The sequence below is a fragment of the Dryobates pubescens genome, chromosome 12 (genome assembly GCF_014839835.1).
Source record: "Dryobates pubescens isolate bDryPub1 chromosome 12, bDryPub1.pri, whole genome shotgun sequence".
Lineage (NCBI taxonomy): Eukaryota > Metazoa > Chordata > Aves > Piciformes > Picidae > Dryobates > Dryobates pubescens.
In genome coordinates, this window is record NC_071623.1 from 18,122,729 (window position 1) to 18,148,353 (window position 25,625).

At 45.1% G+C, this 25,625-nt stretch overlaps 1 protein-coding gene across 1 annotated transcript; it reads left to right on the forward strand.

Annotated features, from left to right (window-relative positions):
- The first annotated feature begins 543 nt into the window (after positions 1–543).
- Positions 544–25,250, forward strand: RIPK4 (receptor interacting serine/threonine kinase 4). Its single transcript, XM_009905858.2, has 8 exons — positions 544–725; positions 9,747–10,038; positions 18,826–18,974; positions 19,765–19,814; positions 20,798–20,956; positions 21,878–21,984; positions 22,482–22,734; positions 23,773–25,250. The coding sequence occupies exons 1-8, from the start codon at positions 544–546 to the stop codon at positions 24,948–24,950; spliced, it is 2,370 nt and encodes a 789-aa protein (XP_009904160.2). The 3' UTR covers positions 24,951–25,250.
- The last annotated feature ends 375 nt before the right edge of the window (positions 25,251–25,625 follow it).

Here is a 25,625-nt window from a genome sequence, read left to right on the forward strand (position 1 = left end):
CTCCAAAGTGCTCTGGTCCTGCCCCATCGCTTTTACTTGAGGAAATTTAGATATGCGTGCTGCACCGCACTGCCAGGCTTCGGGACACGGGATCTTGCAGGGTGCCGGGAACTGAAGGACCACTGAAGAAGCCACCCGCGACTGGTGGTACTGCCCTTTACAGGTGTCGGGAGAAAAAAGGGCCAGCCCCAATCCCTGCTCTGTCCCTAGGCATATCCCAGCCGCGTCCGAGGGACCACGGAGTGCGCTATGACCCCGAGACCGCTACCTGCGCCAGGCTGGCAGCAGCACTCGGGAAAGGGAGGGCCGGACCAGCCCAAGAGAGGCCACGCCACAGATGCCCTCCCCGACAGCGAACGTAGCCCTCAGCTCTCTGCGGTGACGGGGGGCGGCCGGTCCCGGCCCAGGAAGTGACGCCACCCCCAGGCACACCTGACTCACCTGGGCAGGCGGCGGCGCTGGCGCTGCTCACCGCGGTGCCGGGCGGGCGGCTGGCTGCCGGAGAGCAGCAGCGGCGGCAGCGGCGGCAGCGGCAGCGGCAGCATGGCGCGGGAGAGCGGCTCACCGTGGGCTATGGGACTGCTGAGAACCTTCGAGGAGAGTGAGTTCTGCAGCTGGGAGAAGATCGGCTCGGGTGGGTTCGGGCAGGTGTACAAGGTGCGACACCTCCACTGGAAGACCTGGCTCGCCATCAAGTGTTCGCCCAGCCTCCATGTGGACGAGAAGTAAGGAGCGACGGACTGAGGGACTGGGGAGGGAGAGAGCGGGGGGTAGGGGCTTTTTCTGCAGGAGTGACCCACTCCAGGCGCCCCGGAGCTCTCAGTCGCCCTGAGGATTCTCTGTACATGCAGCCGGGAAGCCACGGGGCGACTGAAGGCTCCTCCTTCACATCCCTGCTCGGCTCACGAGAGCTTACGGATTGCTGTTTCAAGTTTTGTTTTGTTTTGTTTGTTTTGTTATTGTCGGGGTGTTTTTCGTTTTGTTGGTTGGGGTGGTTTTTTTGTTTGTTTGTTTGTTTTTTCCTTGCTTTCTCTTGGCTCAGCTTAGATAAGGCTTGCAAATGAATGTAGTTGTGCTTAACGGCAGTCTAAGCGCATCTGAAGCCAAACGAGATGATAGCACAGTCCGTGCAAAAACTTACTTTTGAGAAACAAATCAAGCCATGGGCTATAAGCCCATATGAGTTGAACGCTCGTACAGAGTTACAGGTCTTGGGAGTGTTCTTGCAAAAAAGCACAAACTGGCCCAGGACAGCCGCAGGCTAACAGGGCCGGAGCTGCAGCCGATCTCGCAGCCCTGTTTACCAACAGCCGCAACGGGTATGAAGGCCTGACTAAACGCGGCCAGGAGAGCCGCGTAATTAATTATTCCCTAGGCAAACGTGGCCTTTGTCACACTTAAGCGAAGGCCGAACCAACACCTTTAGTTGTATATAATGGGGCTGGCCTTCCTCAAAGAATAAGCTATGTTGCTTAGCCACTTGCAGCAGCTTGGGAAGAGCCGCCGCACGACTGCAGCGTAGGGCTTGCCTATTCCCTCGGAGCCATTTGGAAGGCATTTTGCCCTGCCCTAGTCATGCATGTACTGGCTTGTGCTAAAGCCTGCTTGTGTTAACGCCTGCTACAGCGCTGAAGGTCATGAAAGGCAGTCCTGTACGGGAAGGGTAGGAGGAGTGAAAATGCCAGATGGGATCCGGGGGCTTCTCAGGCCTGCCGTGTCTCACTCCACCTTGAGAAAAGCCAGCCCTTTGGCTTGTGTTTGCAGATGTGTTAGTTGTGCCTCCTGTGTGGTGGATGGTGGTGGTAAGCAGCAGGGGGGGTGTTGGGGTGTGGGCGCTGCAGCTGTCTTTCAGGAGTGGGTGCTGAAAGGAGACGTGCTGGGAAAGACGTTCTCCAGCTTCCGTTCAGGGGCAGCGCTTCTCCTGACATCTGCTCGGGATGCATCCTCACTCAGTAGGTCAGAGTGGAGCTGTACTGTATTGCAGGTAAAGATACCACATGTTGAGAACCCTCTCCAGCTTGGCTGCTGTCTGACTAGCTGTGGCCTGTGGTGGAGGACAGGACGGTCGGCTGTGCGGTGCTCACACAATGTGTATGTGATGGAGACCTGCCATGCAGAGCTCTGATTCCCTAGGTGAAGAAGGCTGACAGGTGTGTCTTTAGAAATGTCCTTCTGTTTTGAGGCACAGTAGTGATTTTCCAGCAGATGCGCATCAGTGTGGAGGGAGATGGATATGACCAAGTCATGTTCATGGAGTTTTTCCAACTCCACCTTGATCTTTGGGAACTCTGCCAACTCACTAGCTGATTCTGCAGTTAAGTTTTTGAGATGTGGGTTGGTTCAGTCACAAAAGATTTCCCTTGTTGTGGTTCCTGCAGGAGGAGGGAGATAAGTTGGCCCAAGATTGAAAAACGTTTGTAAGCCTGCCTTCTAGGGTAGTTGGGCATCTTGTCTTTTATTTAAGTTGCTGGCTTTGCTGAAAGCATGGCTCCTATGGTAGAGATCACAGATCACAGAATTAACCAGGTTGGAAAAGACCTTCAAGATCATCAAGTCCAACCTCTCACCCAACACCATCTAATCCACTCAACCATGGCACTAAGTGCCTCATCCAGGCTCTTTTTAAACACCTCCAGGGATGGGGACTCCACCACCTCCCTGGGCAACCTGTCTCACCACTCTCATGGGGAAGACCTTCTTTCTAACATCCAATCTGAATCTATCCATTTCTATTTTTTTTCCATTCCCCCTAGTCCTAGACCTGACACCCCAGAAGTCCCTCACATGCCCCATTTTTTCCCCTCAAACCCAGAGCACCTGGGCTCTTTTGGAGTCTCCTCCCACCCCCAGGTGTGGCCACTTGGCTCTCCCCACCCACTCCCCTATTTAATCCCTGCTAGGGGAGGGAGAAGCCCTAAGCTGAGCCCATCTGGGCTAAGGGATCCTCCTCTCATCTCTGGTGAGTGCCCATGGTGCACACCGGGTGATGGTGGTGGTGACAACAAAGGCCGGGGGGCCTGGTGGCCCCCCGGTTGTTAGGAACATCATTGATTGCTACTCCAGTATCACCCACGGGTGCTGGCTGGGCTCTGTTACTGGGGCTGAACTCCTCTGGTTCATATCTTGGCTGGTTGAGGGTCTTGCCCAAGGCTCTGGGATGGGTGCAAAAATGGTGGTGGTGGAGCAGGAGCTGTTTAGTCATAGAATCATAGAATTGTTAGACTTGGAAGGGATCTCAAGGATGGACAGGGACACCTCATACTACATCAGGTTGCTCACAGCCACATCCAGCCTGGCCTTAAAAACCTCCAGGGACAAGGCTCCCAGGAAATGAGATAAAGTGTCCCGTTGTTTTAAAAGAGGAGAGGGACAACTTAATATAGGCATAGGGTAACTGTCTTGTCTGTGAATAAAAAGGGAAAGACCTCATAGTGGCAGGGGATGTTTTGTTTTATTGTGTTAACCTGCAAGCCCTCCTACCATTAAAACTCCAAAATAGATTTCAGAATTGATGCTTATTGAGACTTAAGCAAATTGTACCATAGCCAACTAATTTTTTCAGTTAAAACATCTGTTAAAAATAAGGTAGAATATTTGCTATGTTTGTTTTATTTACCTAGAAATTTACTCAAAAGTTAATTTTCAGTCTGAGACAAAGGATGCTGCCACCTATTTTAATAGGAACAATTGATTTTGAGAACTGCTACCAAATTTCTGTATTTAATGTATTCAATGTGCAATAGAGAACCACCTGTCCCTCGGTGGGCATGAGGTGTGCAGATTAACTGGAGAGACCGTGTGAACACACAGTGCAATAAACTGAAACACCTTGGGAATTTAGGAAATTTGAGGGTGTGGGGCTCCTGCAGTGCCTACATAACAAACCAATCCTTACAACTGATTTATTTGTTTTACTGCAGAATTTATGCTTGAGATGCTTACGGGGAGCACTAATTAGAAAGCAGAGGGTCCCTGGGCTTCTACAAAATAAAGCTAACCAAACTTTCTGTAGTTGGTGATGCTGCCCTGCAAAGAGACTTTTCATCTGAAAAGCCTTTCTGAAGAACTTGAAACCTTTCTAAGAAGTTTGTGCCATTCAAGTGGTGGGGGGCACAGACAAAATAAAACACTACCTCTTTAGTTTGCAGGTTGAAACAAGCCTGTATAATTAGATTGTTGATCCAGAAGAATAATTTGACAACCCGTTTCTTGGGACCTTGTGAAGCAGCAATTAGAATTACCAATGGTATCAGAAGTATTAACTGAAAAACAGAGGCTTTTTCTTATTTATTTATTTATTTGGTACCACATTAAAACTTCATTTGTAATGTCTTGGTGGTGGGAGTGCTCTGCAGTGTCTCTTACTGTGTTTCTGCGGACAGTAAGAGATGTGGAGTAATTCCCTTGGCAGTTACCACACCATAAAGCCAAGTGGCCTCAAGCAGAAGAAAAACTGAATGTACAGCCAGAAGCGTTTTTACCTTTAACCCAAAGCTCTTTCAGGTGATCAAGGCAAATTCCACTCCCAACACCTTATTTACTCCCACTTGCTGTCTCCTGAGATCGCATTTCCCACATGCGACTCAAGATGCTGTCAAGATGGGGAGGTTCAATGGAAGCCTGAAGGTGTGACCCAGAAAGGTGGAGGAGCTTCTCTCCCCCAGGACTTGCAGTGGAGATGCAAAGTCTCTTCTCTTTACCCATGTTGGCCAGAATGGAAGTGTGGTCTGGAGAAAAGAAGTGGTGCAATCAGAGAGAACAACCTGGGATCCTTAGTGAATTACCTGCAAATGACCATAAACGTGCAGACTATAAAGAGTATGAATGATGTAACAGTTCCCAGAGAGGGCTCATCATGGGAGGTGTTAGCTAGTGGCAGTGGAAAGGTTTGCTGTCTTGATTGGAAGGAAAAAGAAACTGCAACCAAAACCAAACCTAAAATCCCAAAGGCATGTACCTTACTCTACAGGACCTGGATTTAGGAGTAGAATAGGACTTAGAGATTTAGCAAGTTTTAGAAATGTCTTGTTGTTGGCAGATGCTACATTTATTTAGGTGATAAAGTGAAGAATATCTGTTCTGGTGGTCTCTGGATGTGTAGGCAGAACTTAAGAGGTAACTTGCATCGCCCACTGGAGAACAGCATGGCTGTATGGGACTGGATTTCCCCTGGGCTGGGAGAAGCCTGTCTGCTCAGCATCTGGAGGTGGTTCATACAAATGGGCTCATTACAGGTTTTCAAGGCTTTTTGAGTTTCTGTGGAGCAACTTTAACTGCTTGTAGGAAAATGTGAAGGTAATGGCGGTGGACTATAAAACTGCAGGGACTGCCTTGTGAGTTTAAACTTGTGTTTTTATAACATGGTGTTATCTCTCAGGCATTGGATACGTGCAGATGTGGATAGAGTCACAATTTGTGCTTTCTTGTGGCAGGGTTTGTGGGAAAAGGGTTGGGCCCTGGTTGTGGGGGGTGAGGCAGTGAGCAAGAGAAAGTCCCTTGTCTCTCCAGGAGAATCTAAAGCATGCAGCCCTATCCATTCAGAGTCTGACTTTGAGTGAAAGCAGACAGCTGTTTCAAGGATATTTGTGGTCCCTCATTCATGTTGTATTAGCAATTGCACTGAAAATGGCTGATCTATCATGGACTCTGTGACAGAGATGCTATTTGGTTCTGAACCCAGGGCTAGATCTCTTTGTGTGCGCCCCTGTCTTTTAACATTGTTGTATGGGGAAGTGTGTGCATCCTGTGATTTACAAGAGCACAGCAGCCTTGTGTGCAAGACTTTTTATTACTGTTTTAGGATATAGTACTGAAAGAAGAGGGGAATGGAGCAAAGGTGCTTGGAGAAGGTAATTCTGACTCTTTAATCATGTAGGTGTCAGATAAGAAATTCTATTACAACAGTGGCTAGCCCCATGCTTCTTCACTGAAAAACCTCATGAAGAGCTTTTATTTTCCTCCATTTCGTAGGGAAGTGTTTCTTGGTTGTAGTGCAGAATGATTCTAAGTGCCAGGAGTAACTGAGGAGCATAACTTCTCCTACCCCATACTTTGATCTGTTAAATGTGAGCTTGAAAGATAGCTACTTGTTGTGGACTGTAAGTTATCCATGGGACAGGAATGTGCCCTTGTGGCCCAGAAGGCCAGCGTCATCACAGGGTGCATCAAGAAGAGTGTGTCCAGCAGGTCAAGGGATGTTCTTTCTGTTCTTGACACAGTCCTAGTGAGACCACATCTGGAGTATTGAGTCCAGTTGTTGGCTCCCTAGCTGAGGAGGGACTGGGATATGCTAGAAAGTGTCCAACAGAGGGCTGTGAGGAGTGAGGATGATAAGGGACTAGAACATCTGAGAGACCTGGGACTGTTTAGTATGGAGAACAGAAGTTTGAAAGGGTATCTTATTAATGTTTACCAGTACCTGAAGGGTGGATGTTAAGAAAAAGGGGGCAGACTCTTTTCATTGGTGCCTCGTGATAGGACAAGAGGCAATGGACACAAACTGGAATGCAGGAAGTTCTACCTCAACATGAGGGAAAACCACAATAAGGTTGATGAAGCACTGGAACAGGTTGCCTAGAGAGCTTTTGAAGTCTCTTTCCCTAGAGATTTTGGAGACCCATCTGGACACATTTGTGTGTGACCTGCCCTAGGTGATCCTGCTTTGGCAGGGGATTTGGGTTCAATGATCTCTGTAGGTCCCTTCCAACCCCTACAGTACCCTCTGTTGAAGCATTAACACTTGTGTATTGAAGCGAAGGGCACACTGAGAACTCCTTAGACCATGCTGAGTGCCAGTACCTCCTTGTACTAAGAGAAAATGGAAGGGAAAGACCTTTCATCTTTACCTGGTGGAGATCTTGGTTTAACGAGCTGTTTAGGTTAATGCGATTAATGCAAGGGCACTCCAGCACTTGGCTAATGACTGAGTTGTATTTTGGCTCTCTTTGTTTCTTTTGTCTTTTCTCCTTTTCTGTTTTCTAAAGGTGACTGGTCTGTACTTGAAAACTGTCTCCCCAGCTGTAGAGATAACCGATTCAATGCTGAACACCTTAAGTATGGAAAGATGCTAAAGGTGACAATTGCTCGTACGGGGCTTTTATTTGAACAGGCAAATCAGATAAAGGACGCTTGCCTGTTAATTAGTCAGTTAATTCACTCACCTAACCGTGTCTGGTCGAAGCAGACGGGAAGCTTTTTCTTCTTTCTCTTTTCTTATTCTCTCTTATTTTTCCTCCCTCTTTATTTCCGCTTTTCTTCTTCTCTTTTCTTCCCCCCCCACCCCCGCTTTTCTTCTTCTCTTTTCTTCCCCCCCCACCCCCGCTTTTCTTCCTCCTCTATTTTCCTTCTCTTTTCCATTTTTTTCAGTCTGTGATTTTGTTGAAACAAAATTCTTCCTAGGGAAAAGCTGAGGCTCTTAGCCCAGGAAGCCTGTCCCTGGGATTCTAGTGGTTCTTGTTAGGCTTTACCTGTTGCTGGGTTCTTGCCTTGCCTTGGAGGGCTCAGACAGGTACTTTACATCCCTGACTCCAGAGCTCAGCCCGCTGAAGCCTGGTGAATTATGCTGGCTATGCATGTGGCTTGGGGGCAAGGAGTTGGTTGCATTATTCATAGGCGCTCCCTTCCAGCGTGCCAAAGAGCAAACTGGGTACTTGTCTACAAAGGCAATTATTTCACAAGCAAGCTGCTGTAGGGAGCAGCAGGAGCCAACATGGTTAATAGAGAGAAAAGAGTTGCCTTATCTTTTTCTTTTTTTCCCCCTCTCAGTGTGTACATCCCTCTCAAACCACTTTTCAGTCTGATCTTGCCTCTGAAATAGGTCTGCTGCCTCTTGCTAGGCTAGACTCATGCCTAGGGTGAAATGTTAACTGCACTGGGTTATTGCAGGCTGCTACGGCTGGTGAGGAACAGGCAGCTTGTCTGGGCAAACATAACTTTGTGCTTCCTGCAGCATGTGAAGTAGAGGGGAAGGCAATGGGGACACAGAAGTGTCCTAATGCAGCACTAAATGACAGCTCCCCAAAATGCGCCTACGTGGGAGCCCCGAGTGCCCCTTGCAGACTCTGTGTCACCATGGTGCATGCTGCCCCATTGGTCATCCAGGCACTGGTGAGAGGACCCATGGGAAGGAGAGACTTCACTACACTAGGGCTGGAGTTGGTATTTCACTTTTTACAAACGGTGCTTTTTAAAAAGGGGGGGAAAAAAAGTCTGAGCTGATAGCTCTACTGTGGCAGGAGCTCCCACAGTGGTAAGTGGCATCTCTTGTTAGTGACAAAGGGCACAAAAGGTGGCTGGGTCAGGATTGGTCCCCAGATATTTACCAGCTCTCGGGGACTGGCTGAGGGGACAGATGACAAAGCTTCCTGCCTTGCGGAGCATGCGAGTATCTTTCTTCTGATCCACTGCTGCAGCCACCGTGAATGTGCTTGCTGAGCTCTGTATTTAAACCCTGAGTTTTCCAGGAGAGTTGGTAATTTCAAAATGCCTGTGGAGAAACAGCAAAGCAGTGTGGTTGTTTTGTTTTGTGGGTTTCTTGTTTGTTTGGTTGGTTTTCTTTGGTTGGTTGGTTTTCTTTTTAAAGTGGGACTTTACCAGGTGTCTGTGTCAGAAAACTTTGTCCTGTTACTTCAGGTACTGTTCTCTGTTAAATAGTGTGCACACCTTGGGTGCTTTGCAGAAACTGTTGTGTAATGAGAGGGGGGTCTGTTCAGGAAATAGTACCCATCTGACCTCCCTGTGCCCTCTTTTGTGAATTAGTTGATGGCAGCAACAGTGATGCATCAGTACCCCTGGCACAAAACTGCTCTAGGTACTGCCCATCATCACTGATAATGTAGGTTTTGAGAGACTGAAGGTTCTTTCACCTATCATATGTAGCTTGTCTTTGGGGGTGCAGTCACCCTGGGCAGGTGGCCTTGTTTCCTCTTTCCAACTCAATGCCTTGCAGGTCCTCATGGGCTTTTGCAACTCCTGTGTGAAGCGCAGGATTAGAGCATGGCAATGAAGGGTCTTGACCTGGGAGGCTTCAGCTTGGACTGACTAACACTTAACGCTCTGTAAGGTCAGGCTAAAGCGGCCTGTAAACAACCTAGGGGTGCTCATTACGTGTGCCAGTGCTGGGCCTGTTACATCACCAAAAATGGTGCACCGGGATTCTTTGGCATTTGCTGGAGCTGATTCAGCATAGTATTGGAGTTGCCAGATCTGGGGTTTGAGGATGAGGAAGCTTTTGCTGTATCCTGCTAGCTATAGCAGGCAGCTTGCTCCCCTAAATGGTGGGTCCTGGGGATTCTTTTCCCAAGGTCTGTGCCTGTGTACTGGCAGCCTGTGCAGGCAGAGCAGCTGAACAATGCTGTCTGTGCTCTCTCCTGATGAGAGCTTATGACTCACAAAAAGTTAATGACTTTAGCCCAAGGAGTTACAGCGGTGGTAAATCTGGGCACTACATGTATCGTCCTCCTTCTTAATAGCACAGCATAAACATCAAAGCGGGGAGATGGCCTTCATGCTAGGGATATTTACACAACTCACATGTGGATCAGCAGCTGCAAGCTCCCTACTATTAGAAGTATAAAACAAAGTTAGTAAAATGTGGAAATATGCCTGGAGTACAGGCTGGTGAAATGTAGCATGGTTTGGCCAAGTGATGGTCATGAAATGTGGTGTTCAAGAGAATATTTTTGTGCATGTTTGGTGAGGGGAGAAACGGCTATTCCATCTTTCACCCTCTGCTCTCTTCTACCCAGGGAGCGCATGGAGTTACTGGAAGAAGCCAGGAAGATGGAGATGGCAAAGTTTCGCTACATCCTTCCTGTTTATGGCATCTGTAAAGAGCCAGTTGGTTTGGTCATGGAATACATGGAAACAGGATCTCTGGAAAAGCTCCTGGCCTCTGAACCTCTGCCCTGGGAACTGCGCTTCCGCATCATCCATGAGACGGCTGTGGGGATGAACTTCCTGCACTGCATGTCCCCTCCAGTGCTCCACCTGGACCTCAAGCCTGCAAACATCCTGCTTGATGCCCACTATCATGTCAAGGTATGCACTGGGCACTCTATGCCAGGGACCCACCTTTGGATACTTTTTGGTGGTTTCTGCCAAAATCAAAGGCCTGGGAGAAACCATCAGCACTCTTTTTCATAGAATCCTAGAACTGTTTTGCTTGGAAAAGACCTTCAAGATCATTCAATAAGAACAATACTCACCACCAAACCCCTCTAATCTCCAAACTTTTCTACCTGATTCATGCACCATTTTGGTACATAAATAGAGCTAGAGGTAGGGAGCTTATGAGAACTGTCCTAAAATGTTAGGAGGGTGCTTGTGTAGTGAACTCTGGTTTTGAGACCAGAGTTGTTGTTTTTTTGTTTGTTGCAGCAGGGTTATAAAGAAAATGCAAACAGGGAGAGAAGAGCAGTTAGAACTTCTAAATAATCTGTGCCACTTCCACAGCTCTCAGTTGTAATGTCATTCTGTCTCAGTCCTTCTGGCTTTGCACACTCCGCTAAATACCCAGACCTCATTTACAGTTGCAGTCCAGAGAAGCCTTCCCAGAGACAACTCATTTTCCTTCATTTGCTCAGAGCATGTACAGTGAAGAAGTAGCTCTGTCCTGACTTTATGCATATCAGACAACAGTTAAGGGAATCTTTGTGGCTGTATCGGTATGAAGTTCTTATTTCATTTGTTTTCAGAGTAAGCATTGCAGGAGGTTCTGCTTTGACAGCTGGACTAAGGAGGTTGTGCTTGCCTTCTGATACTTTATTTTGGAGAAGAGGGAGATAGCGGGGGTGGGTTTGGCTTTTTGTTTGTTGTGTTTTTTTTAGTTCCCCAAACCAGTGGCCAAGCTCCTAACCTTTGACCTTCAGGATTAATCATGTGGAATGGCTGGTATAACTCAGTACAAGTAGTCACAGATCTTTATCAGTGCCATCATCCATCTGCTCCCTGTTTTCCTATCTCACTCAAGCTGGCCAGGCAGCTTCGGTCTTGCTGTACCATTCTAAAAGTGAAGTTTTCATTAAGGAATATATCTCTTCCGATGTCATGAGAGGGTTGGAGCCTTAAGAGGTGTGTGCCTTGAATGAAATCATACCTGTGACAGTCTCAGCATTTTCACTAAGCCTCTTAGAGGTTTACTTCTTGGAAGGATTTTTCTTCCTGACATAGGAGGCATCTACAAGTGGTCCATGATATTATGACCTTCTGGTCGTAATCATCAGGATCTGAACTGCTGAAAGTGTATCCTTGCACACCGGTGCTGAGAGGCCCTTGCTGAGTGTTTATGTACTTGAAGTTTGCACTTGCTTGCATAACTTCTGAAATTCCTAATTCTTGACTCATCTATGAGCCAAGATATGAAGGCTGTATTTTTCTCACTGTTTCAGGAGGCTGAAATGCTGCCTGATATTCTACCTGCTCTATAGCCTATATCTGGATGGTGATGTAATGTAAGGGGCAAAGTGCAAAATGTACCAAAAAGGGAAAAAAACCAAACAACTTACTGGTGAGGTCATCCCTCAACTGTTGCTACTTGCTCTGTGTGTGAAAGCCATGAGGGTCTTCAGAACCTTTCTGTTCCATTCCCAGTTCAGAAGAATGGTCAAACCTTTTTATGGTCAGTAGTCTTTCAACATCTACAGGTGCCTTGGAAACCCTTGTGAGCAGCAAAGCAGACATAGGAACTTATATGCAAAATAAGAGATATACATATTCTGTGAGGTGCCTTCACCTTAAAAATGTGGCCCCAAACCTTCTTTTTGTGTGATGTGAAACTTGTAATTATATTTCAGACCCTGCAGCTTGACTTAATGTGCGTTTTCTTGCTGAAAGGCTAGTCAAGCTGATGATTGAAGTGTTTTTAAATGTTAGCATTAATTCAGTAGGTGACCTGTCCCTAATAGAATCCTAAGGTGAGTGAAGATATGTTGCAGGCAGCAAAAGAAGAGTTTGGAGGTAGGGAGGATTTCTATAGACTGTTTGCCCTTGAGCCAGGAAACAGTCTTCCAATGGAGCACATTAGAAACGCTTCTGAGCCGTATTGCTGGTTAAATGGAAACACACCCTTCTTTTTACCAGCACAATGCTTACTGTAAAAACCCCGGGTGAGGATGATGACTAACACAGTAGTGTTGCACAGAACTTCTCATCAAGTGGGTGCCTCCATATCATAAAGCTGTCTCCGGTGTATTACATAAGCGTGTGCTGAATTTTGTTCTTGGGAGGATAATGAAGAGGCTGGCATTGGCCTGAGCACTGCGCAGGGATGTAGATGGGCAGGTATTAACTTTTTTGAAGGCATGTTGGGGGATTCCTTGGTAGCTTTATATGTATGTATATAATCTGCACGATGAAAGGTGAGGCTTTACAGGGTTTTTGGGGTTTTTTTTTGAGGCTGGATGCACGCCTGTCTTCTCCCTTGTGAGAGGTGGTAGAGCTCAGTACTAAAAGGAGCCTGAGCCTGGAGCTCCCTTCCCCGCCATGTTATGCTCCATCTTTGTTGCCTGAAGTACTGTGGTTTCCTTGGGAATTATTCCATACCCAGGCAGGCTTTTGCTAGCAGGGATCAGCTTTCATTTAGTTTTTACTCTTAATGTCAGCCTGTTCTAATTGTACCAATGAGATCCTCCCTGCCCCTTTCTCTAGGGTTCCATATATTCAGCCTTCCAATATTTACAGGCTAGTGCCTAGTTTTTGTTTAACTGAATCATTTCTTGTGAGCTTGTTCTTCAACTCTCCTGCTTTCCATACACATTCTGGATGTCACCCCTGAGCAGCCTGTGATGTGGCAACTGCTTACAGGGAGCCATACCTGGGGAAGCAATGCCACATTCCAGCACTGCCTCTGTGGGCTGTTAGTTTGCTGTTCCCTGCTCAGATGTGACCTCTCTCCAGGGCCCTCAGTAGAATATACCACCCTCTTGATGCAGTAATCTCATACCCTTACTTGTTGCCAGCTACCATACCTGCATGCTTCCCAGGTTTCTTCTTGTCAATAAATCAAGGTTAAATCTTAGTTTTGCTCAAGTATTCAAAATTTAGTCAGCCTGCAACTTAATACTTTTGGGCAAACCCCTTTTTTTTGTAAGTTCTTGTTTCTTGCTTATCCATTCTTTTTATTAGCAGCTCCTCACCTTGCTGTATGTATATGCACATACACACACACACACTTGGGCATATCTGTGTGGGTGCATGCACACAGAGAGGGAAATCCCACCAGTTATTTTTCATCTCCCAGATTTTGTTTTTGAAGAATGTAGAGACTGGAATAGCTGGTCTGAGCTGTGCACTGCTTTAAGTTCACTTGTAGCTGCTTTCATTTTTTTTTTTTTCTCCTAGTGCTTCAACTTAAACCAGCACCAAGTTGCTGCTGTCTTGTACTGTGTCTCAGATTGCCTCTGTGCTCTTCACCCTTATTTGCTTTATCTGAAGAATGGGCTGCAAAATTTCTCAGTTTGGAGATAGAAGAAGCTTAGTCAGATGGCAAGTTTGTTTATCAGAAAGCTGCTTAATGTAGGTTGTAAACTGTAGGTCAAAGTAATGCCCAGAGGCCAGCCTAGTAAAGAGCAGGTTGACTCTTTTTATTAGACTAGCTGATGTAGTTAACACAGACTTTTCTTTTTAATTTTTTTTTAACCAGCTGCAAATATTCCCTTGTTACTAGAAATGAGAAGAGGCTTTGTTGTTTTGGATGTCCCTTTTTCCTGTTTCCCACCCCTCCACCTGATCAAGGTTTCAGTGTAGGGCTGTTGTTACACGGCACTTTAATCCCAACCAACAGAGCTGGTTTTCACCTTGCTGAATTCTCTAATTGTGGTGGGGAAACGTACCACCCTGCCAGGGGAGGGAACAAGACCATCCCTATTGCAGTAATGCAGATTTATGATGGATCAAAATGGATGTTTGACCATGGCTTTGGTTCCTGCTGCTTCTGAAGAGAGCATTACGAGAGTCACATTTGAAAGAGGTTTTGAGGAGTTAGGGTTTCAGGGCAGGCTGGAAAAGGACAGAAATACAGTCTGCTTCAGAAAGGCTTCTTTCAGTCGCTATCGGAAGTATGTTCATAAATACTGAAGTAAAGACTTAGGTTTGAAGTGCAGATGCTTGGAAGTAATTTTTATTCCTACTTTGTAGCAGTCCAACTCTGTGACCCTTTTGAGTGTTAAAAATGTCTGGCATTTCTTAATGAACAAAATTATGACATTTAGCCTTTCTCCCCTACCTCCAGGAAAAACAAATAAGAAAGGCTGACGTCCTTCCTCTTTCCCCCAGCAAACACCCCAAAACCCCATAGACAAACGTGGTTCTGTTCTCAGTATTCAGGTGCACAGAGACTTTGGTCAGAGACAAATACTGGATATGCCAGCAGAGATTAAAAATTAATCTGATGGCTCTGTTACCTATTTGATGAACTAAACCTTTTGCTGAACTCTGTTTTTGACTCCATTGCGGTGGGTTCTTGGGTCTTATTTGCAGAAAAAGGACATGCAAGTGCACACTTCAGGATGGCCTGTCAGAAGTCACCAGTGAAAGCACATTCCAAGCTCTGAATTTTTGTTCCTGGAGTGTTTGGGAATAGCTAACTTTAGTGACCATTGTAGTGATGTAGGCATATCTACTAGATTTCAAAAAAGGAAGCAGTTCCAAAAAATAACTTGACAAACTCAAAGCATCTAAAGCTTTGCAAGTGTTTTCTAGAAGGAAGATGTCCACAAATGCCAGAAGCAGTGAAAAGCCTGTGTGCACAGTATGCTCAATTTAAAACAACCCCAACCAAAACACACACAGGGGGGGAAAAAAAAAACAGGGGGCAGCAAAACCGGAATAACCAAGCCCTGAAAGAAAAGAACCCCCAAAATATCTTCACATTTTGGAATCTCTCAGTAAAGTAAGTGCTGCTAGGAAGTGGACAGGAAAATATGTTCAGCTCCCCTCCCCAGTCACCACTCACGTGTTTGTTCTCATGCAGACCTTTAAAGAGCAGAGATGGAGCGAGCTGTCTGAACATGAACAATCCCGCTGTCTGCGTGGGCTTTGGCCAATGTTTTTTCTCTTCTTCCTACCTCTTCACCGCATGTTTTGCATGAAGCAGTCTGTCGCCTCCGTGTCTCCTCTTAACTCTGCTGATATTAGGTATGCTTTTGAAGCACGGTGGGAGCCACCTGAAAACTGATAGGAGGAGTGAGATTATGGGTTCTGTTGGATCAGGGAGTAGGGCAAGTCCCAGGGTGGGCTGCAAGAGCTAGAGGGGGATGTGGAGGAAGAAGTAGGGAGGGGCACTCTGCTTTTGCTCCCTTCTGCAAGGGTGCCTTGTGTTGCGGAATTAGGTACCTGGCAGGCAATTTAAAGGCAAAATAGGTAAGTTAAATGGCTGCTTTTTCCACCCACAGTGCAGTTCCCACTGATGTTTAAAGAAACTGCATGGCTAAATACACCATGCAGTGTGGAAAATTTATGCTAAAGGAAATAATAAAGCCAGAAGAGCTGTCTGCAGAATCTTACTCTTTTGTTGCAGGCTGGAAGATAACAGTTCTCCACCTCCCAGTGCTTTCTGCAGAATTTGATATGATTGACACACTGCAGATGAATTTCCTATTAGTTGGTATAAAACCTAGTCCTTCACAGTTGGTGGGGGCAGATTCACACAATAAAGTTCTTGCTAGCTTGAGGGGGATGTACTATGTACCTTAGCCGTTTGTTGGTTTGTAGGCTGAGACTGAGACCTTTTATGTCTAGTGTGCTTAGCCTCTTGTCTTAGCCCTTAACCTTTGATTCATGCAGCGTAGCTGTGTGGTGGGTTGAAATTTCCCCCCAACATTAAGTTTGCCAAACCAGCTCAGTTGGAAGCAAATAAAAGCTGTATTTACAAGCAAAACTACAATTAATATGTACAAAATATACAATATTTACAGATATTTATAATTAATAAACAGCACAAGAACCCCCCTGGTCAAAGACCAGGGGAAGCTACTAGCTTCTCCTTCTCTGCCTCCCCCTTACCCCCTTGTACAAAAGTGAGAAAAGACAGAAGCAGAGGAGTTAATACCAGTCACAACAAAAGCAGTGCAGCCAGGGTCAAGCAGAAGCAAGTCAGTAGCTCTCTCAGAGCGAAGAAGCAAGAAGAGAGAAAAATTGTTTTGGGACAACTAGTTTTAGTCCTTTATCTCTTCCAATGGGATTGTTAGAATTATCATTATTTTCCTTTTTACACCTAATAGTGATTTATTTACATTTTGCTACTTTTCTGCTCAAGATCTGTGGAAAAAAATTAAAGGCATAGTCTAAAACTACCGCAAGCTGGTGGCTCTTAGCACAGGCACGTCACTATGCTGTCTGCATCTCTCCTCTTTTTCCTAGCTTGCACAGTAGGAAACCCAGTATTGTTTAGACAAAGAGGATGATGTATTATTTTAATTATGCCTGCATGCCTTATGAATTTCTTGAGCTGTGTGTAAGTCTCTGCTTCACATTAATCAAAGGACAGCAGCGCTTCACCAAGTCAGATCTGCTCAGACTTGCAGCAGTTGGTTCATTTATTAACCTGACACCATGGGCTTGTGTGATGCTGGGGTTTTTGTTCTCTTGTGGTGCATTAAGCACCCCAAACTCATGCAGCGCTTCCTGAGGCAGTTGATTCAGCTCTTCCCAGGATAAATTGGCTTGCAAACCTGGGTTTCTTGGCTGTCTACTGCTTTTCTGGACTCCAGTGCTTAGTTTGAGGAGCCTGGTAATCTCCCTCTGACAGCATGCCCCTGCAAGCAGGAGAAACTATTCTTCTAGATGGCTTTGTTTCTTTGCCCCCCTTTTTCCCCTCTCCTTTTGTTTTCTTCTCAAGTTATTCCTGCAGTACCCTATAGAGTTAAGATACAGATGGACAACAGGTTGGATATACTTGTGTGCTAGGGTATAGGACTTTTGACAGCTCCTGAGAATGCCTTTTGAGTTCCTTGTTGCTGGCAGAAGTTCTTCCTGAAGCTTTGTTTGTGTTATGTCAAAGGGAGATTCCTAGCACTTGAAGACCGATGGCTGTGTAGCCTGCCTGTTCTCCACAGGATTGAGGCTGGCAGCAGTTTTCTCCCTTTCCAGTAACGGATACATGTTAGGACTGGTTTTGTGATATCTTTAGACAGAAACCTCTGAAAGTGTAAAGTTGGACCCTATTGTAACAAAAAAAAAAAAAAAAAAAAAAGGCACTTCTAAAATTATGCTTGCTTGAGGGAGAACTTCCCCCTTGCACTCTGCTCTGGTGAGGCCACACCTTGAGTATTGTGTCCAGTTTTGGCCATCTCAATACAAGAGAGATGTGGAGGCGCTGGAGCAAGTGCAGAGGGCAACAAAGCTGGTGAAGGGCCTGGAGAACAAATCTTATGAAGAGCCACTGAAGGAGCTGGGGCTGGTTAGTTTGGAAAAGAGGAGGCTGAGGGGAGACCTCATTGCTCTCTACAACCACCTGAAAGGACATTGCAGAGAGGCTGGTGCTGGTCTCTTTTCCCAGGTAATTGGGGACAGAACAAGAGGGAACAGCCTCAAGCTGCAACTGGGTAGCTTTAGACTGCACACTAGGAAAAACTTTTTCACAGAGTGGTCAGGCATAGGAATGTGCTGCCCAGGGAGGTGGTTGAATCACCAACCCTGGATGTGTTTAAGGGTCATTTGGATGTGGTGCTTGGGGATCTGGTTTAGGGGTGAACCTTGTAGAGTGGGGTTATTGGTTGGACTTGGTGATCCTGAGGGTCTTTTCTAACCTGAATGTTACTGTGATTCTGTGAAAGGAGAAGCTGTGAAGATCAGAACAAAAGGGGAATGAGTCATTGCAAAACCTGAGTATTTGTTAGATAAAAAGAGTGTGAAAGTCAAGAAGGGGGGAATCTTATCTAACTTATAAACAGATCCAAAAAGACTTGACTTCTCTTGAAATGTCTACTTAGCGTAATAGACCTTTTTGACCAGTGGGAAATAACTAAGACAAAGAAATTCCTTGCCTATCTGTTTGCTTGATGATTTGGTATGCCTCTGAGAGCAAATGAATGCATATTTGTTTGACACTTCAAATTAAAGTGGAGGTGTGTTTTTCCTTCTTACAAACTTGCTGTCACTTGTTTTGTTCATTTCAGCTGTGTTCACTGCGTCACTGCACCAACTTGCCGTATCTCCTAGTTGCCAAAAAGAATTCCCTGTGTGGGTTTTTGGTGTGTGTGTGTGTGTTTTGGTGTAGGTTTTCTTAACACTTGATGCTTCTGGTGTTGAGCTGAGTCCTTGTTAGCATGGTCAGTGTAACAGCAATACCTGAAAGAGCAATTTTCTTGAACTCATTGGAGAGGTCATAATAGGAGAACAGGTGCTCAGAACATAGCATACAATGAGTGAAGTTGCATAGGGAAAGAGGGTGGCAGAACCAATAATTACATTAAAATAGTTTGCACTAGCTGAATTTGACTAGTTCTAAATTACAATAAATTGTCTTTACTCTTTGCTGGCTTTGCTATGTAATGGGCCAACAAGTTGCTGCTTGCAAAAAACAGCTTTGTTTGGTTTTCTTGGTTTTTTTCCTCCTCCTTTCTTTTTTTGTGTGTACCTTTTTTTTGTTTGTTTGGGGTTCTTTTGTTGTTTGGTTTGGGTTTTTTAGTTTAACCATAAAGAAAAGCCTCCTGTTGTGTAATGCTTCCAGAGATTCTTAGCTTGGTATTTCTGAATGGCAGCCTGCTATATTTTGTTGGGTCTTCTTGTTACATGTATTATTCTTTCCAGACAATTGTTTGCTAACACCTTTGAAGTCTAATGGTAGCATACACTTCTCTTCCCTTCTCCCTCCTCCATTTTTTGCAGATTTCTGACTTTGGACTTGCAAAGTGCAATGGCTTGTCCCATTCCCATGATATCAGCATGGATGGCTTGTGTGGCACTATTGCATACCTTCCTCCAGAGCGCATCAAAGAGAAGAACAGGTGTTTTGACACCAAACATGATGTGTACAGGTCAGTTAACTATGAAAATACTTAAAAGCACTTTAATGCTGTAAAATGAGTCCTCTTTTTTTCTGGTTATAATAACACCTGATTGAGCATGAAACCCATAAATCTGTTTTGAGCCTCATCTTGCAAAGAGTCACATTTGATTTTTAGCAAAGTGTTTATAGGACAGAGGCCTTTTAACAATCTGCACCTAGTCCTGAGAGTTGCTATGCTAAGTAGCACTTATTAGTGGCTGGTGTGGGAAACACTCTGGCCACCTTTAATTTCCCCATGAAAATGTACATCCTCATCTACTTTCTGAGCCTGTGACAAAATTCTTGGTTATCTTCAGTGAATTTCATCACTAAGTATGGTTCTTCTTTTGTGGTAAAATTATTGGGAAAAGAAAAACACAGCTGTAGGTTAAAAGATAGGTCATATTCTAAATGGAATGTATGTCTTTAAAGTCATCTTTCAGGGTAGAAGTATTAACTAAAATCCACAGCAATGCTTTGCTGCTCTCTGATTGTGTCAGTGTTGGAGAGCAGTAGTTGGTGAATGTTACCAAGAACTCAGCAGCCTCCAGCAAGACCCTAAGTTTGCTGCCTGAGGTTCTTCCCTGCATAAACTAGACTTTTAAATCATGGTTCTTGGCTGCATGTTACTTGTATGTGTCTTCATCAGATGAATTAGATGCAGAGGTGGAGAACCCAAGGAAATACATTACAACTCTGTGAAGTTTTTTGCCTTTTTTGCTGAGTTTGTTGGGTTTTTTTAAGCTTTTCTAGAATTTTTTTTTTTCATTTATTTGTAGCTTTTCCATTGTGATTTGGGGAGTTCTTACACAGAAGAAGCCTTTTGCAGGTGAGTTTGATTTGGTTTGGGTTGTGTCGGAGTTTTATTTTTTCCCTTCCTTTCTCCCATTAATAAGCATGCTTCCTGCCCCTCCAGCCCCTGACTATATGCATGTCCTCCAAATTCCCACAGCCTTGTATGGCAGACATGTTTAAGCTTTCAAATTCTGATTGCAAATGTAAGTCCTCCTTTGTCTTAAATGTGGAAGCAGAACCTGTATTGCTGCAGGAGGCCCTAGTCTGTACCTTTTTGCTTCTGTTGGAGTATGCTGTACAGATCCAGGTTAGCATGTGGCCTGTGTGCACTTCTGACATGTCTGTGGCAAACAACAGTGCAGACCAAAGCCACCTGGCAGGGAAGTGTGCTGTTGTCAGAAACAGCTTTTCAGTAGAGGGGTTCTGTTTTGATTGTGGGTACAGATTTGCTCTTAAAAAAGAAAAAGCTGTTTCTGAGAATAAGCCTTGTTCCACCTCACAGTAAATGTACCAATCAACAGGGAGTTATTTATTCTCTATGACTTTTCCTGTGTGTATGACTAGCCTATGTATAGCAAACATGTTTGAACAGGTTCCAGTCTACTATTACATTTTCTCCAGGTGAGAGATCCTATTTAGCTCAATAGTTTCTAAATAAAATGTGTGTTTCCATTTTCTCACAGCAGGAATAGAAATCCAAAGAGAGGCAGCAAAGAGCTGTTTGAGCTTTTTTCCTTTGATTCTGTCTTTTAAGGGTGGACAAAGCACATGGTCACTCATTGGCAATTGTTTTTGACTAACATACAGAAAGTAGGTGGTACTGCATTGACAAATGGGTTGTGGGAGAATAAGACCAACTTCTTTCTCCCTGTTGATAAAGGAAAGCCCTCTGAATCTAGGGGAAAAAAGTGCATAAAACCAAAGTTTCTGCCTAATGCACTGTTAATGCTCTTAGACAAAAGAAAGATCATTCCTTTTGCTGGAAGATCTTAATTTTGTGTGTCTTTGCTTTTACAGAAGAAAACAACATTTTACATATTATGGTAAAAGTAGTTAAAGGCCACCGCCCAGAGATACCTGCTGTTTCCAAATCCAGGCCTCATTCATGTAATAACTTGATCAAACTGATGCAAAAATGTTGGCAAGATGATCCTGGTGAACGGCCAACATTTCAAGGTAAGATTTCCTTGTAACTTGGCTGCCCATTTATTCTTCTATGAGTCACGTTATTGCTCAAGACTGTTAATAGTTGGGGTAAATGCTCTGAACCTCTGTGACAGAGTAAATAGAGCACGTTGTATGGTGGAGACAATGATACAGGCCACTTACTCATTTATGGAGGAAGGGATTATCTGGGGACAAGTCTAACCATGACAGTGTTATGTAAACACATCAGAAATAAGACCTGTACTGAGCCAGCTGAACCATTTAACCAGAAATTCTATTAATTTCTGGCTGTGTATCAGGGCATACGCCAAGCGGTTTTCTCCATACCACGGCGCCAAAGGGGCCCTGCCTCTTGAAATTTACTGCTGTATGCCAAGAAGTGGAATTGTTTTCTTGTAAGAAATAATTTGTACTGTCATTTTTCTACCAATAAAAAGCAATTCTGATGCATGGCTTGAACTTACCCAAAGCGCTTGTTACGAATTCAAATGTACAGAAGGATGTAGCAAGTGTTATCTCCAGGTGGCTTCATTTAGCATTAATGAGAGTGATTTGCTTCTTCCCACTCCTCCTAGCCAAACAAGGTGTGGGGACTTCAGGGAAGAGGGATTCCATCTTTTCAAAACCATGTGCCTACGCCTGCCAGCAGTAGTCTGGTTTCCATTTCACAGTCCTGCAGTGTAGCACTGTGTAACACCAGTCTGGTCTCAATGTGAAAATGAATTGTTTGGTTAACTCTAGGCATGCTTTGCCTAGCTGTGCACTTGTACCTACTAGTGAGATGCTAGATGGTGTAGTCAACATTCGGAGTCGTCCTCCCACAGTACCTGAAAGTTGTTAAGCTCTACTGTTAGAGACAGGCAGCAGGGCATCTCAGAAAAGTCTCCTATTAAAAAAATGTAACGAAAGCTTCATTTGCTGTCTTCAAAGAAATCACTTCAGAAACAGAGGTGCTTTGTGAGAAACCAGATGATGAAACAAAAGAGATGGTAACTCAGGACCTTGACACCAAGAATTCCCCAGAGCAGCAGCCTCAGGTATTTTCTCTTTCTGTTTGTTCAAGTGCTCAAGTTTTGTGAGGAACCGTTTTCTGTGACCTGTATCTTCCCAAGCAACTTTCTCTTTGCTGCTCTTGAGCACCCTCTTGCCTCATAGAAGTGAGTATTGGTGAAGGACCAGAATACAAAAGTGACACCAGATGCATGGACAATCTCAGAAAAACCTCAGTGCAGGACTAAGTACAAGCAGATACTAAATGGTTGAGGGAGAGCATGGCAGTTAGGAAATGAAGGCTGGAACTGTGTGAATGTGACCAATCTTAGACACTTGTGGACAGAAGAGCCATGTGGGCTTTAGTGGCTATGAGAGTACTGGTGAGAGCTGCCCTCCTGCATCTGAAAATTTTCAGTGAGTTTACTCATAGGTTTAATTTAATACAAATAACACTTAAAGTAACAAATCTTTGCTTCTGTAGGACCTTGTGCTCAGTTTTCTTTGCGGACCTTTCTAAACTGCTTGTGTCCTTCTCTTGAAGGGGATGTCTGCATTGTCCCAGCCAAAACAGGAGCCTGCTCTACCATCAGTTAAGGATTACAGTCTCTCAGAGTTGTTGTCCCAGCTGGATTCAGGGATTTCACAGACTATGGAAGGCCCTGAGGAGCTCAGCCGCAGCTCTTCTGAGTCCAAACTTGCCGCCAGTGACAAGCGGCTTTCAGGAGTTTCATCCGTAGATTCAGCTTTTTCATCCAGAGGTTCCCTTTCCCTTTCCTTTGAAAGGGAGAGTTCAGGTAATGGTCAGGGTTTTTCTGGGGATTTGGTTGTTTGTGGGTTTTGTGGTGGTTTGGTTTTGGTTTGTTGTTTTTAATAGTTCATACTGGGGCATGGGAGTCAGTGGGTTGGAGAGTAGTCATATAAAAATAAATTGCATTCTGGAAGTTGCTGTCAGCCTTGCTTCCTCTCACTGTCAGTACTGCAAATGTGTTCACTGGAGGTGATTATTTAAAGGGGGGAAAAAAAAATTAAAAGGTGGTTCTCACCCACATGATCTAATGAAAAATAATAAATCTCATATACTTTGCCAAAGTTACCAGAGTTCCCATGAAAGCAATTACAGAATCAGTCATGTAAAGGTTGGTTGGAAGGGAGCTTGCCTAGTCCAGAGTCCCACTCGAAGTGGGATTAAAGCAAATGCCCAGTCAGGTTAGCTGAGTTTGAGGCTTTTTCAGTTTGAGCACCTACTGTTTAGAAGACTCAAGCCACCTTCTCAGCAGCCTCCAAGAACATTGTAATAAAACACCCTGCTGTTGCACACATGCCTCTCTCCTTTCAATCTAGTGCTGCAAAACCCCAAACTTCTATTTTCCAGTTAGGCAAACAATGCTTAGTGCAGGGAGATCAACCACAGCATCCTTTGTTTTATCATTCAACAAGAAATGGAGTAAGTGGGGCTCCAAATCTGACCTGATAGTGTTCTTAAACTTCTGTGGGGAAGGGGAAAGAGGGAAGAATATTTTCTTGCAGTCAAGTCATTGCTGAAGCCACCAGGTATGTTAGCCATAGGCAAGCAAGGTTTGATGGGTATCAGAATTGTGATGGTGTCTTTTTTTATAGAATGGTTTGGGTTGGAAGGGACTTTCAAAGGTCATTTGGTCCAACCCCAGCTTCAATGAGCAGAGACATCTTCAATTAGATCAGGTTGCTCAGAGCTCCATCCAACCTGGCCTTGCATTTTTCCAGGGATGGGGCACCCACTACCTCTCTGGCAAACTTGTTCCAGTGTTTCACCACCCTTATTGTAAAAAACTGTCTTATTGCTATCTATCTAGATATTGGTACTACAGACATACAGAAGAGGAAACTAACAGAGGCCATTTTATCTGGAGATACCAGCAAGCTGATGAAGATCCTCCAGCCTCAAGATGTTGATATTGTTTTAGATGGGAACTCCAGTCTTTTGCACTTGGCTGTTGAAGCTGGTCAAGAGGAATGCGTCAAATGGCTCCTCCTGTACAATGCTAACCCTAACCTCACCAACAAGAAAGGATCCACCCCTCTTCACATAGCCATTGAGAAGAAGTTTAAAAGCATTGCAGAGCTGATTATGGCTAGGAAAATCAATGTCAATGCCAAAGATGAGGATCAGTGGACTGCTCTTCACTTTGCTGCCCAAAATGGGGATGATTTCAGCACCAAAATGCTGCTAGATAAGAATGCATCCTTAAATGAGGTTGATTTTGAAGGCAGAGCCCCCATCCACATAGCCTGTCAGTACGGCCAAGAGAATATTGTACGGATCTTCCTGAGAAGAGGCGTCAACATGGACATCAAAGGAAAGGATGACTGGGTGCCGCTGCACTATGCTGCTTGGCAAGGTCATCTCCCCATCGTAAAGCTTCTGGCCAAGCAGCAGGGTGCAAATGTGAACGTGCAGACTGTAGATGGGAGGACCTCGCTGCACCTGGCCGCTCAGCGAGGACACTACCGCGTGGCTCGGCTGCTCATCGACCTGGAGTCGGACGTCAACGTACAGAACGCACTCTTGCAGACTGCCCTCCACATAGCTGCCGAGACTGGCCACACGAGCACCTCCAGGCTGCTCCTTAAACACGGTGCCGACATCGAGGCGGTGACGGCAGAAGGATACACTGCGCTGCACCTGGCGTCTCGCAGCGGCCACGTAGCAACAGCTAAGCTGCTGATAGACGAAGGGGCCAATGTTCTAGCCAGAGGCCCTTTCAACAGGACAGCGTTGCATCTTGCTGCAGAAAACGGGCACTCTGAAGTAGTAGAAGAACTTGTCAGTCCAGAAAATATCGATGTTTTTGACAGTGAAGGGTTGGCAGCTCTTCATCTGGCTGCACGAGGAGGGCACACAAAAACAGTTGAGGTTCTCCTGCAGCGCGGGGCATGCACGAATGTGCAAAGACCCAGAGATCAGACCCTGCTACAGATAGCTCAGCAGAGCAGCAACGGCTCAGTTGCCGTGTTGTTAAGTGATACTTAAGCAGAAAGTACAGGACTTGCTACCTTTCTACCTGGTGTGAGAAGGCTGATGGAGCTTGGCTCATGAGGCCCTTCTCCAGTTGTGCAGTGGCCTGCTCATCAGCAATGTTAGCTGATGGACTTGAGGGGCAACCAGCAGAAGTTACTTGTGCTTGATTGTACAAGCAAGAGCACACATGGACTAAGGCCAGATCCAGGGCCAAGTGCTGGAGTCTGCCATGCTGCGGTGTGTATTGGTTGCTCTGCACGTGCCTGCCTTGCCTGTACACTGATATTTTCCTCCCAAGGATATTGTGAGAGAAGGATGCGACTTGTGGGTTTTCCCCTCTGCTTTTAAATGCCAAACTAATTTAAGAACTACTGTTCTGCTTTTTAATGTTCTCTCCACGCCCCTCAACAAAAAAACCAAAACCAACCAAACAAAAAAGTTAGAAGAAGTAGGTTCCTTGTTTGTTGCAATGATCTATATTTTGGGCTGAAAACTTCCAGCATAAGCATAACACGAATCTGCTTGAAATTAATGCAAAAGATAAGGAAAAGGCTATTTAAGATATAGCTAATCATATTTCAGTGTAAGAAGGTACTTTCTTCAATAGAAACCCTGATTACAGATTTCCACGTACTCAAAATGGATTAAGGCAGACTGCCTAACAAGGCAGGATCCCCAAAATGCATA

What these genes read in the sequence shown, in the direction of transcription:
- RIPK4 (XM_009905858.2), top strand. Translation starts at nt 544, where the DNA reads ATGGCGCGGGAGAGCGGCTCACCGTGGGCTATGGGACTGCTGAGAACC. An exon ending in AGCCTCCATGTGGACGAGAA is followed by an intron (nt 726 to 9,746) that starts GTAAGGAGCGAC and finishes TCTTCTACCCAG; the next exon opens with GGAGCGCATGGAGTTACTGG. An exon ending in ATGCCCACTATCATGTCAAG is followed by an intron (nt 10,039 to 18,825) that starts GTATGCACTGGG and finishes CATTTTTTGCAG; the next exon opens with ATTTCTGACTTTGGACTTGC.